A 14293-nucleotide genomic window follows, 5' to 3' on the forward strand; every position below is an offset into this window, starting at 1 on the left:
TTTGGCCATTTTTTAAAAACTTTTATTTTATGGCCTCCTATTGGTTGGAGGTGGTCACATGAGACATGCATCAAACTTGTTTACCTGTATCTGTCTTATTCTGGAAATTACCCATAGGGTTATTTAAGTTCACCGGTACAATCCATTGGAAAACACCAGTACTGCCCAATGGATGGCCCCTTGAGACTCACCATCTGTATTAAGACATCCAGCATATTAATCAGTATATGGATTACATTCCTGACCATACATCATATTTTGAGTAAAATAATACCATATTGAGTAAATAACATAATATGACCAGCTTTGTTTATTAGCTGTTGTTTATCTACAGTGTCATGATTGTGTGTTAATATCCTTATTATCTCATTATTACACATTAAACTGTCTTAATTTAATCTATAATGATTTGTAGTAACTGATTAAACTATTTGAATTTTGACTCAACGTCGCGAAGTTTGAATCATTTGATCGAATCGGTTCTTTTGAACGGCTCGTTTTAACGGTCGCCTGGATGGTGTGAATCATCAAAAAGATCCGGTTTCACAGAACGATTCACTCGCGAATCTGACACCGGTCTGTGAGGAAGCAGCTGCACCGGGGGTGTGTGTCCGTGTTGTGTTTTCAGCTGTCGCTTGTGTGTGTGTGAGTGCGCGTGTGTGTGTGTGTTTCACCAATGGAGTCGAACAGTGTGGCGTACGGAGCTTCGCTCGCCGGAGCGGGATTCGATCCAGTCAAATTCATCAAACAGCCTCAAACTATCATACGGTTCCTCAGCTGGGTGAGTTACATGTGTCACGCTCAAATCATCAGCTTCTTATGATTAATAATCGACAGCAGGATCAGGGTGAAATGGGTTTAAAACGTTCGTGAGTTTCTGTCAAAGTTATAAGCAAAACCAGTTACCTGGTATTTAATAATGTTCTCAAAAAGTTCAAAAATGTTACTTATGTATCTTTTTCTGAAACGTTTTAGTTGAATTAACCATCGCTACTTGTTTCAGAACGTTTCATATAAAAGTAACGTTCTCTTAATGAGAATAAAATGGAACGTTCCCTTAAATGTGTTCCTTAATGTTTGCATAAACCAAGAAAAATGTTTCGAAAACATTTAGAAAACTCGATGTTTTGAACATAACAGAAATAACGTTTTCATAACGTTAGTAAAACATATGCATGTTTTGGTAGCTGGGTTAAGTTTAGAAAACAAACAAAGATTATTGGCTTTATCTGAGCTGCTTTTAAAGTCGTTTCATAATTGCTGATGAACTGAATCTTAATTGAGTTGAATAATAACTGCTTTACAGCTGCCATTTAGCATCATAATTAATGCATTTCACAACATTAACGCTGTTTTATATGTATTTTATGTGTATAAAGTGCTACAGAAATAAATATGACTTGACTTAATAGTGTAAATTTATAAAAGAGTCAATCTGCATGCTTTAATTTCAGGACAGAAATCAATCATCTGCCTTTTTTCGGACTGTTTCAGAATCATCCTACTGATTAACTTATTCTTTTGTAGACTCTCTATCTCAGAAAACATCCTCAAATCTGCCAAATCCCTTGAAAGAGACTTTGTTCAAATGTAAATTCTCAGAATAGGAGCTAGATTGTGAGTTCACTAGTGTAAACGTGGTTAATTTAGCTGTTCAGGCATATAATATGAAGGGGCTTTCCATAGACGCTGAGAAAGGAGTGATTCATATCTAGTCCTGGTCTAGATGAGACTGCATCAGATGACCTTGTCAGCCATGTCTAGATTTGCTCGGGGTAATTTGTTTACGGCATCATACACATTTGCACAGCAGCAGTGTGCTTGGTTGTGTCTCTCTGGTCACTCAGTAGTTAGTTAGTTGTGTCTGTGATGCATCATGTGATTTAGTGCAGAAGTACAGAATGTCCCAGTGCTGACATGTAAACACAGCAGATGGCTTGTAATACAAGAGGCCTGCAACAGAACGGCATAACACTTCTCCGTTTCTGCTACACTGATTCTGAAGTTTTTGCATGAAACATTTGCATGAAAACCCTTCAGCGGAGGCCTGTGGCCGCGACCTCTTCCTGCTCTGTGTTTCTATCTTCCTCTCGCTGCATGCTCATCCATTTCATATGCATCTTTACTTTATAATGTAAAACATATAAATTATTACACTTGTCAGAAGGCTGCCGCTCTTCCACAATAACATGAAACTCATACAGACACATGCTTTTAACATTAAAGTGTGAGTTCACCCTAAAATGACAATGACAAACAATCCTTTGCAGTGAATGGGTGCCGTCAGAATGAGAGTCCAAACAGCTGATAAAAACATCACAATAATCCACAAGTACTCCAGTCCATCAGTTAACATCTGGAGAAGACAAAAGATGAAACATCCATCAAGACGCTTTTAATGTCTAAAATACTAGTTCATAATTCTTCACTTTCAAACATTCAAATCCTTGGTGAATCTTGGTGAAATTGTAAACATCTGCCTAGAGAAATGTTAGAGAATTTCCCCATTTCCCATTGGGAAATTCTGAGCTAATATTTAGAGAGAGCGTTGCTTCTGAAAATGTGAAGATCTGGTTGTTTTATTTCTGCTTTTATGTTTGATGCAGCTTTCACTTCTCTTCATGTCAGGTGTTCGCCATTGTGGTGTTTTCCACCATAACCGCCGAAGGTTACGTAAACAGCAACGTTGAAGCCCAGGTGAAGTGCGTCTTCAACAGGAATGAAGAGGTTTGTCATTATGGCGTGGGTATCGGCGTCATTGCCTTCCTGGCCTCCTTCACCTTCCTATTGGCTGATATGGTCCTGCCTTCGATGAGCAATGCTCAGGAGAGGAAGTATGTGGTGATGGCTGATCTGGGCTTCTCAGGTGAGACGTTCTTCAAGTCGTTTCTGCGTCAGTGATCAAGGTTTATATTAGTTTCCTCAGAGCTGTCTGTTCCGTTTGTGGAAACTCAGGTTGCATTTTGTGAAGTTCTTTTTTCCACTTCACCTGTTATTGTGGCAACACATGCGCATGTCACTCAGATGGCCTCTTCCTGTGTGAAAGTGTGAGATGCCAAACATCCTACTTGTTTTTTCCACTTTTATTTAAAAAAATACTAACTTAAATGACAGTTGATGTATATCAGGGTTATTCTTGTTAACTCAATCCATAAGAAAAAAAATTATGTTACTTGAAATAAAATAAACATTAACTGGAATAAAATATAATATAAAAAACATATTTGATTTCAGCTAGTTGCTATGGCAACATTTCTCATTTTCATTTAGTTTAAGTAAAAAAAACATAATAAATAAACTAAAACTTAAAAATATAAATTAATAAATGGTATATTAGTGCTGACAAATGATTAATCACGATTAATCGCATCCAAAATAAAAGTTCTTGTTTACATAATATATGTATGTGTTCTGTGTATATTTATTATGTATAATATAAATACACACACATGCAGTATATATTTCAGAAAAATGTTATGTTTATATATTAAATATATTTATTTATAAAATAACATTTTATGAATATAAATGTAGACCTGTAAATACATGTAAATATTTTCCAAATATATACTGTATGTGTGTGTGTTTATATTTACATAATAAATATACACAGAACACATAATATGCAAACAAAAACTTTTATTTTGGATGTGATTAATTGTGATTAATCGTTTGATAGCACTATGGTATATAGACATTAAAAAACTAAGAAAAATGACAAAATCAACTACAAAATTACTAAAACTTTAATTAAAATTTTACTAAAATTAAATCTAATTCAAATTCATAACAAAAACTGTATATGATACCCATATATCAATGATGATATATGGGTATCATATACAAATATAAACCAGGAGTCTCTGTAGATTAAAATAAACCAAAATTATAATAATTAAAATCAAATCAAATAATAAAATTTCAACATTCCAGAAGCTGAATGAAGTTTAATGTTCTTCAGGGTTCCTGCTCTTTTTAATTAATGAATTTAGATGACTTTTCCAGTTGTTCATGATTAATTGAATAGGGTTTTACTCACAATTTCTAACTGAAAAAATATTTTAGAGATTGGCAAAACTAGATAAATATACATTTATTATAAAAATTCCCTTTGTATTTTAAAATTCAATTAATTTCATGACTTTTCCAGGTCGAGAAATCAGACTTTTAAAATGAAGCTTCCTCATATCCAGGTTTTCCAAATTTCTTCAAAGATAAAAGTATGTAAAATGGATACAAATATGGATTAACTTGATTTTTAGTTGTTTTATGTTATTTTGATGCTTGTTTTATCTTATTTTAAATCACTTTGAGCCCCCTTCTTGCAGGGTTTGAAACCAAAGTCCTGTATTTCCTGTGGCTTCAGTTAGCTGGGTTAGTTTAATTTAATCACTGACCTATTTTGTCAAATCTTTGTTTTAATATTAATATATTTTAATACTATTGCAGTAATAGTTCACCCAATAATGATCATTCAGACTAGTGAAAAGAAAACATCCAGAGTACACAAGTGTTTATTTTATTGCACTTCATCTATATGCGTCTGTAGATTTCAATTACAATACAGTTCTTTAAAAGTTTTTTCTCCACTTCAGCAGCACTTACATACACCAAACTTTACAGTTTTATTCCTCTCTATATTCTGAAGGTTTTTATTGTGGGGTTTGTTCATATTTCACTCACACTGATTTATACAACCTTTTTTCACCTGTTCATTCTGTCATCATGTACACACCTTTTGTGTTTTCAGTGTGTGAATGGTTTCATGGTTGATTTGTTGTCTGATTGTCTAATCAATGACTCGTGTCTGTGTTCTCTGTTGATCAGGTGTCTGGACGTTCCTGTGGTTTGTGTGTTTCTGTTTCACAGCGGATCAGTGGTCAAAGACTCAAGACATCAATGGCATCCCTACAGACGCCGTCCACGCCGTCATCGCCTTCTCATTCTTCTCCATCGTGTCGTGGGTGAGTGTGTGTGATCTGTAAAATATAAATATAACTGTGTCAGAACAAATTCATCTTGATAATATCAGATAACTTTGATAGAAAGGTATGTAACAAAACATGTTCAGGTCAAAGTGTCTAATCAAATTTTTATAAATTTTACTGGTAGTCCACTGTATGAAGAATTTTGGGGTATAATATGTCAGATTTTACTTTATTTTGCTATCCCCACTTACATAAATTAACTATAGTGTCCTGCACCCATTAGTATAAAAAAAATCAAAAATGATATCTGGTGTCTGAATAATTTTAGGTTTGACTGTATAGTGAAATTGATTAGTTCATATTTTTACCCTGTTCTCCTGTGGTGTCTTGCAAAAAACTAAATTTATAAAAAACCTTGACACAAAGGGTCAGCTCACCCAAAAATGAAAGTTAGCCTGTGTTTTACCCTCGAGGCATCCTATAGGTGACTTTCTTTCAGACGAATCCAATTGGAGTTATATTAAAAATTGTCCTGGTTCTTCCAAGCGTTATCATTGAAGTCAGCGGGTGTTTCTGTTCAACAGTCCAAAAGACGCCAAATAAAGCGTGTGCATCCATAATAAAAATGTGCCTAACACAACTCCAGGGTGTGAATAAAGGCCTCCCGTAGCGAATCCATGCGTTTTTGTAAGAAAAATATCCATATTTCAAATGTAATAAACACTTCTCTCTCACTTCATCTAACTGTCATACGCGGAAGCTGTTCTGGTGAATGAGGTGCGTTTTATTATGGATGAACACGCTTTATTTGACTTCTTTTGGACTGTTGAACACAAACACCCATCCATTGCAATGATAAAGCTTGGAATAGCCAGGACAATTTTTAATATAACTCAGATTGGATTTGTCTGAAAGAAGAAAGTCATATACACCTAGGATGCCTCGAGGGTGAGTAAAACACAGGCTAATTTTCATTTTTGGGTGAACTAACCCTTTAACTTGACTGACAGTCGAATCTCTCATCTTCTCAGGGAGCGTTAACGTACTTCGCCCTGATAAGGTTTCGTCAGGGCATTACAGACATGACCCAGAACTACACCGATCCGCCAGCAGACCCCACATCACCGTATCCCACCACCTATGCGCCGCCCACATATCCGTCCTTCCAGAACACCGGTCAAGACATCTTCCAGCAGCCGCCCATCTCACCGAACCCTGACCCATCCGACCAGAGCAGCTATAAGCCACCTATCTACTGACCCCTGACCTGCACAGAAACCTGAAACACAATACCAGGTCACGTGACGCCCCAGGCAGCCAATAGGAGACTGTTTGGCATTTTACATGTGGCCTTAAATGTGTAAATATTGTTTTTTTTTGTTTTGTTTTTTATGTGGCTGTAGATTAGTTCAGATTTGCACTGATGAGCTGGAATAAACAAGTTATTGTGGAACAGGTCTGTCGCTCACACTGGAATCACAGGATTTGTTTTGTTAACGTTTTCCCAGCTGAAAGAGTAGGAATGTGGCGGAAACAAAAAGAGCCCATTGACCCCGTTTACTAATTGTGTTAGCTGTGCTATTCACTTTAGAAATGTGGGAGAGTTACCAGATTACAATCAGTCAAGCTGCAATGGAGGTTTTGGGTTGAAGCTGTTATGGTGCTTTTATTTGCTTCCAAATCTGAAAACATCTGGTTTAATGTAAAAAACTGATTCTCGAGTGACTGGTTTTGGATGTGAACACGTTCACTGATCTACATAAACACACTGTGTTGTTGATCTCTGGTGCTGTTTGATCTGTTTTTCTGGTTTACCTGCCTCACAGCATTGAGTTGAACTTTATTCATTACACACGTGCATACATGAGTATTTAGAAAAAAAATCTCAGAAATGAATTGATTTTCATCATTTGATTTGCAGTTTGCTTAATGGGTTTAGCATTTGATTTTTGTGCATCTTCAGATTAGATTAATTTTTGTTGTCGTTGCTGTCTTCAAACTCTGAATAACCAGATTTTTTCTTTAAGTGCAGCTAAAAACAAAAACAATGGTTTGTATTCTAAATAAAAATAATTGCAACCGCTTGGATACATGTCATTTTTAGATATCTGTGAACTGGGTTCTTGTGGGTCTTAATTTGCCCTTTCAGAGATTTAGGCCTTAAAAAGCTTCTAAAGTAGAAAGTTTTAAATTCATAAAGCCATGGCGTTAAAGTTTGCATGCATAAAAAAAAAAAATAATTGTCGTCTTCAGCATTTTTGTTTTCCAAATACAAATATCTAAACATCCTCAAATCAAGGTATATTTACTTGAAATGCAAATATAAAGTGAATCGAGTTTATGCTTAAAACAATATATTTGTTTCAATCATACACTCCAATTTCACAGATAACAAGACTTCTGCATATCTCATCTAGTCGCCCTACAAACCCAACATTTCTATATTACAAATATTTCCAGCTCTTTGATGAATTATTCTGTATTCTGCTAAATACATGAAATGTAAAATATTTCTGTTGTAACATGCACACGAAAAGCAACACTGAAAAACCATACCAAATCACTTATACTCTCATTTTAATCATCATACATCACTTATTGGCAGTTTTCCATGGTGTCAGCTGGTTGTTGTTACACAATTATAAATTAGTTTAAAACCCTTTAAATTAAAACATATGATTGACTCATTTTAAAACGGAAAATACAAACACCAAATTTTGCTGGACCTGCTTTAAACTAGGTTAAAGTTATTATATACAAAGAAACCAATAGCAAAAAAACACAAGCAAACATACAAATCAGATGCTAGAGAGTTAAATCTGTGTAGTAACAGTGCTACTGTAATACACTGCAAAAAATGATTTTCTGCCTTAGTATTTTTGTCTTATTTTCTAGTATAAATATCTACAAATTCTGGAATTAAGATGCATTAACTTGAAGTAAAATTACTTAAGATGTGTCAGTTTTTTTGCGTAAAACAAGTCTACCAGTGGGGTAAGAAAAATAATCTTGTTTAGCCTTTGAATTAAGAGAATTTATCTTACTCCACTGGCAGATTTATTTATTTTTTTAAGAAAAGACAAAATCTCTCAAATCATTTTACTTGTAAATGCATCCTGATTCAAGAATGTTTTTATATTTAATATTAGAAAACAAGAATACAAAGGAAGAAAATATTTTTTTTGCAGTGGTACGGCTGATGAGATATTTTCATAAATGAAGGGAAGCGAAGAGTTTTCGTGGAGCGCTTTGATTGGGCTGTTTTCCTGCCATCACATGCGGCGGCGTCTCCTCTCTCTGCGGATCGCAGTTCTCCTTACACACCGCGAGCCCTCCGTAACACCCTCGACACACAGCGTGATACTTATCAGCTCCGCCGATCACCTCCACCTGAGGAAACCAAACACAAGATGCCGTGAGGTCTCACTTCTGCTGACAGAATGAGGATGTGACACGGAGCGTTTCTGCTGCGAAAGTAAAACACCGTCAGACCGCAGCGCGAGTTTGTCCAGACGGCACAATCCTTCAGTCGTCTGGAAGGATTTTTGTAATCACCTCTTGTTCAGCTCCGAGTCTTTTAGTGTAAGCGGCTTCTTTGAAGCACTGCATGCAGACGGCGTTCAGTTTGACCACGCTCTCCGCTAGAGGCACCAGATTCAGGATATTACCGAAGGGCTGCACAGACACAAGGGTCAAAGGTCATCAATATAATACTTAAAAATAAGTATTATAAACAATGTTTTTATAAATTACTCATGTAAATGTGTATATGAATAATTGTATATTTGTGTAGATATATACATATAACATTTTGTAGAAATACTTATTAACATAATTATGTGTATTTAATTTATATAAATACTACATTTTTAGAAATATATATTACATACTCCTGTACGTGTGTGTGAGTGTGTTTGTAGTAGTAGAATATTTATTTATTTAATGCCATGTCAGCATCTTAGGCTATTTTCATGGCAAAAAACGATAAAAAAAAACACAAGTCTAACAAATACAATAAAAACCAGCAAACAAACAAAAGTTATATTACACAAGATTTTTAACATGATAAAATTCTGGCAAAATTATACTAAACGGTTTAAGTGAGGTCACATACATTAAAATCAGGACGGTCTAATAAAATATGTTTGACAGAAAGGGGAATCTTGCAGAACATGCGTTGAGTAAGGTCTTCTGTGTGCGTTTATCAAATTACATTTAGTTTATACAAATAATTATGTAAATGTATAGATAGAAATTTATACAAAATACATTTACATAAATATTTGTATAAACGTTATAGAATTTTGAAGAAATATTTATAAATAATACTCAAGTAAATATATTTACATGCATGTTTGTAACAAACACATCTATAAAAAATAATCAAATATTTATTCAATTTTGTAGAAATCTATATAATTATGTATTTATATAAATATTTACTTATATCAACTTAAACCCATTTCCATTTATATAGATATGCAAATAAATAATTGTTTGTAAATATACATTTTATCAATTTATATAGAATGGGGTAAAGAAAAATACAGCAGATCTCTCATAATCGCACCTTTCTCTGGAAGGTTCCATCAAGTGCTGCTACGATGATGGTTTTTCCCATGTTGGCCATTTCCTCACAGAACTCGACTGTGTCTGGGAACTGCAAAAGCCAAACATCTCAATTAATAATCAGGACATTCAATGCATAAAGTGAGCTGGATAATGACTGAAGTGAGTGGAACGGAAACATACGAACTGTCCCTCGTCGATGCCGATGACACAGGCCTGCAGCGCCAGAGTCCGGATGTCTCGCAGACAGCTCGCAGGAACGGCCTCCATCATACTCCTGCAGCACAAACCACACCGACCCCTCAGATAACCACACATGCACTCACACACACACACTCGCGCTCACACACACACACACACACACACACACACACACACACTCTCGCTCTCACTCACACACAGTAAACTTTCGGATTCTTAAAGCACTCCCAGATACTGAAAGTGCTTTTTGTTTATCACTTGCAATGGTCTCACACACTCGCGCTCACACACACTCGCTCTCACGTGTTTGTTTTTGTGAAAAGTGGGGACATCCCATAGGTGTAATGGTTTTTATACTTAAACTGTGCGTGCTATTGCCCTACACCTAAACTTAGCCCTCACACCAGTGTTAATTTCGTCGACGAAGACGAAAAATATTTGTCAACGAACCTTTTTTCTGTGACTAAAACGAGACGTTGACGAGCTAAAACTAATATTTGATGATAAAAACTATGACGAAATTTATGCCACATCTTCGTTAACAAGACGAGACGATAGAAGTGCTCTCTCTCTCGCGCGCTCCACTTCTTCAGTTCTCATACAGCGCGCGATCAGTTCTCAGTGCTCAAATACACACACAGCAGTCCAAATGTCTCTCATGTAGAGCATCTCACAGAAATACAGTCCGTTATGGTTTAAGTGAGCTTAAACAGGTGGGTGAAAACTGAATGTATGTCAGTAGGCTGTTACATGTATACCTTCTGTCTTAAATGGACAGCATTCCTAATTATCTGTCATAAATGTTAACCAACAAAAGATGTTAAATAAATGTATACTTGTTAAGTAAACCTACTGTATCTGAAAAATGAGTTTCATTTATATCTCTACCAAAAAAAGAAAATTTATTCCAGTTTTTCCCAATTCAATCCTTGATTCAAATTTCTCATAACTAAGCTTAATTGATTAGGTCTAAAGAGAGAAGTATTGATGACTATTTTTGTTAGAATACTACATATAAAATAGCTACCAAAATAAATGTTGGTAACTGCAGTTTGACTAAAAGTTGACAAAAATGCAATGACTTTTCGTCGACTAAAACTAGACTAAAACTATGATAGACTCAAATGACTAAAATGTGACTAAGACTATTAAGCATTTTCGTCTCAAGATAAAGACTAAGACTAAATCAAAAATGCCTGCCAAAATTAACATTGCCTCACAGGAGACTGTGCATTTCTACTTTCCCAAACAAAACCTCACTCTGTATGATTTATAAGTGTTTTGAAAAGTGGGGACATGGGGCAATGTCCTGAAAAGTCACCTTCACCTTGTAATACCTGTCATTATACACATTTATGTCCTCATTTATCACACTCTCTCTCTCTCTCTCTCTCACACAAACTCACTCTAACACACTCAATTAATTAATTGTTGAAATTAATCGTTGCATCGATGCAGTAATACACCATAACCAATTATAGATTATTGGCATCATTCGCATACGCACGTGTCACGCGACACACTCTCCATTTTAAAATCCGAGCTTGGCTTTTTGCTGCATGTGTGTGTGCGCTCGAGACACAGAATATGTGCTGTGAGACACGTCTGCATTGTTTAACAGTGCTTCCACTCGCTGTTATTTCAGTCTTTTACTTTAGATATGCTTGTATTTCTGCCGTTTGGAACGCAGTATGCATTACATGCACTCATTAGATGCGCTTTGTGTTTGTTTGTCCTGAAGCTCGATCGCGGCTGCGGTTAAATGCACTTGCATCTCCAAACACTTATGAAATTGATGTAAACACAGTCAGTTATGTTTTCAGAGCAGGACAAAACATCTGAGGTATATCAAAATAGATGTGTGCATTAGTCTATTAAAGCTGCCACTGTCTATGATCTCATCAGTAATAATCAAACGGCAATAATGCTGAAGAAAAAAGAAAAACCCATAACTATGACGGTCTGTAAACTTTCAGATTTTTAAAGCTCTCCCAGATACTGAAAGTGCTTTTTGTTTATCACTTGCAATGGTCTTTTTCCCCCTTTATTACTTTATATTTGATTGTATGTTTTGAAGCTATACTTACTTCGTTTAATTCTTAATAATTAATGTATTAATTTAAGAAGTAGCCTGCTTATATAATGTAATAAAAATGCACAATATAAATGTGATATAATCATGATGCATCCTGATATTGAATTGAATCATGAAACCAGTGCCGACTTACACACATCACACACACACTCTCTCTCCCCATCACACACACACTCTCTCTCCCCATCACACACACACGCTCTCTGAATGAATGATGCATTTATATAGTGCTTTATTGTGTATTGCTGTACACCCAAAGCGCTTTACAATCATGTGGGGGTCTCTCCTCAACCACCACCAGTGTGCAGCATCCACTTGGATGATGCGACGGCAGCCACAGTACAACGGCGCCAGTGCGCTCACCACACACCAGCTACAGGTGGAGAGGAGAGAGAGTCATAGAGCCAATCAAGTGTATGGGGATTATTAGGAGGCCATGATAGATAAGGGCCAGTAGAGGGAATTTGACCAGGACACCGGGGTTACACCCCTACTCTTTACGAGAAGTGCCATGGGATTTTTAATGACCACAGAGAGTCAGGACCTGTTTAACGTCTCATCCGAAAGACATTAAAAAACGTCTCTCTCCCCATCACACACACACACTCTCTCTCCCCATCACACACACACTCTCTCTCCCCATCACACACACACTCTCTCTCCCCATCACACAGACTCACTCTCTCTCTCTCCATCACACACACACATATACACACACACACACACACACACACACACACACACACACACACACCAGCCGCTCTCTTACATGTCATGTGTTGCCATCCCCGTCTGAGAGTAGCGTGTGTCTTTGGCGTATTTGATGAGCAGACAGGAATACTGAGCCACCTGGAATCTCCGCACGCGCCGCATCAGTTCAGTGCTGAACACACACACACACACACACACACACAATGCATTCAACACATCATAATCCAGATGATTTTATGATAACCTAATGATATGCATCAGAAAATGTGACATTAGTGCTGCTGTTAGGAGTCTCAAAGAGCCCTGATATCAGACTGACAGGAGTGCATGATATATTTGTTGACTTTGATTGTATTTTTCAGCAATGAGACCCCAAATAATGTCAGATACCAATGACTTCTAATTAGTTCACCCAATTAACAAGAATGCGCTAAGAACGTTTGGCTAACGTTATGAAAACATTATATCTGAACGCTCTCAGAACAAAAAAAAAGTAAAAAAAAAAAAAGCATGAAACATGAAGTAAACATTATATTTGGCAATGTTTGCAAACGTGACAGCAAACTTGACGCATTAACGTTTTTAAAAAGGTTATTAATCTAAACTAACATGTTTCAGAAAAGCGTTCATGAACAAATACCGCTAACATTGGGCTTTTTATCAAGCAGATAATCTTGAAGGGACATATATTTAACATTCGTGGAAGAATGTTTGTTTTATTACTTTGAGAAAACCTTCTGGGAACCTGTTAAATTATCGGTCTTTCATCATAAACCAGTGTCAGTCGAACTATTCACTTTAGAAAATGTGTATAATATCTACATGAACAGTATTATATTTATATTTAGTCATTTGGCAGACGCTTTTATCCAAAGTGACCTACAATCGCGATTCATCTTGAAGAGGCGGTCAGAGGAAGTGCTCAACAAACTGGTTTTTGGCGCTAAATTCTTGTTGTGTTTGTAACAATGTAACCGTTCTCCCGCCAAACAACTGTATTTGGCGCCATTCGCTGAACCAAAACTCTGTTTTACAGTTTATATCTATATATTTCATAACACAGCATGGGTGTACTGATGATTTATCTTCATCCTCACCTTTTTCCTGAAAACATCGGTCCGAAAATAACCTGAGAGGATGACAAACAGACTTATATTAACATTTACTAAAGCCGATCCACTACAAAACCTGAAAAACACCACGCTCGCTTTTTTAAAACATCATATTATCTTCACATCAATATTGAGATATTATCTGCACGTTATCTGTGAGACATAAATGATATTAAACTGATATTACCTGAATCTGTCCTCGTATCTTCCGTGGGGAATTCGTTGAAATCTTCGCTATATTCACGCAATCCATGTTTATTGTTTCTTATGTATTTATGACTGTACAGTTTGACTTACAGTAAGATTTGAACTTCGCGCCGCCGCCGCTGTGTCTTTTTATAGCAGCTGTGTCGTCACGGGCCTCTGGACCAATCAGAATCGAGGCCGCGCGCAGCCGCGTTTGCGCACAGATCTATCAGAGAACTGCTCGCTGCGGTCATTCATCAATCTTTTTATTTATTTATTTTATTTTTTATTAATGCCAAGGTACCAAAGACAAAAGAACATAAAATATCTTTAATATATTTTTTCATCAGGTTTATCAGTTTTATTTTATTGTCCTCATTTGTAAGTAGCTTTGTATAAAAGCGTCTGCTAAATGATGTAAATGTAATAGTATATCCAAACTATTTCATCTTCCAAGAATCTTAAAGCTGTTAAATTTATTTAGTTAAAGA

The 14293-nt window shown here is 36.1% G+C and overlaps 2 protein-coding genes across 2 annotated transcripts; one reads left to right on the top strand and one right to left on the bottom strand.

The window, feature by feature from the left end:
- Positions 1–222: 222 nt before the first annotated feature.
- LOC306856942 (synaptogyrin-2-like) lies at positions 223–7011 on the top strand. Its single transcript, XM_079396515.1, has 4 exons — positions 223–781; positions 2629–2866; positions 4828–4964; positions 5960–7011. Exons 1-4 carry the CDS (start codon positions 677–679, stop codon positions 6185–6187), a joined length of 708 nt encoding a protein of 235 aa, XP_079252641.1. The 5' UTR covers positions 223–676; the 3' UTR covers positions 6188–7011.
- LOC306856943 (thymidine kinase, cytosolic-like) lies at positions 6324–13986 on the bottom strand. Its single transcript, XM_079396516.1, has 7 exons — positions 13804–13986; positions 13602–13633; positions 12563–12676; positions 9681–9774; positions 9499–9588; positions 8484–8603; positions 6324–8318 (listed from the first exon to the last, which is right to left on the bottom strand). The coding sequence occupies exons 1-7, from the start codon at positions 13867–13869 to the stop codon at positions 8139–8141; spliced, it is 696 nt and encodes a 231-aa protein (XP_079252642.1). The 5' UTR covers positions 13870–13986; the 3' UTR covers positions 6324–8138.
- Between the last annotated feature and the right edge of the window lie 307 nt (positions 13987–14293).

The sequence above is a fragment of the Barbus barbus genome, assembly GCF_936440315.1.
Source record: "Barbus barbus genome assembly, chromosome: 37".
Lineage (NCBI taxonomy): Eukaryota > Metazoa > Chordata > Actinopteri > Cypriniformes > Cyprinidae > Barbus > Barbus barbus.

What these genes read in the sequence shown, in the direction of transcription:
- LOC306856942 (XM_079396515.1), top strand. Translation starts at nt 677, where the DNA reads ATGGAGTCGAACAGTGTGGCGTACGGAGCTTCGCTCGCCGGAGCGGGA. An exon ending in TCATACGGTTCCTCAGCTGG is followed by an intron (nt 782 to 2,628) that starts GTGAGTTACATG and finishes TCTTCATGTCAG; the next exon opens with GTGTTCGCCATTGTGGTGTT. An exon ending in TCTTCTCCATCGTGTCGTGG is followed by an intron (nt 4,965 to 5,959) that starts GTGAGTGTGTGT and finishes TCATCTTCTCAG; the next exon opens with GGAGCGTTAACGTACTTCGC.
- LOC306856943 (XM_079396516.1), bottom strand. Translation starts at nt 13,869, where the DNA reads ATGGATTGCGTGAATATAGCGAAGATTTCAACGAATTCCCCACGGAAG. An exon ending in CCGATGTTTTCAGGAAAAAG is followed by an intron (nt 12,677 to 13,601) that starts GTGAGGATGAAG and finishes GTGTGTGTTCAG; the next exon opens with CACTGAACTGATGCGGCGCG. An exon ending in GGGATGGCAACACATGACAT is followed by an intron (nt 9,775 to 12,562) that starts GTAAGAGAGCGG and finishes TTTGTGCTGCAG; the next exon opens with GAGTATGATGGAGGCCGTTC.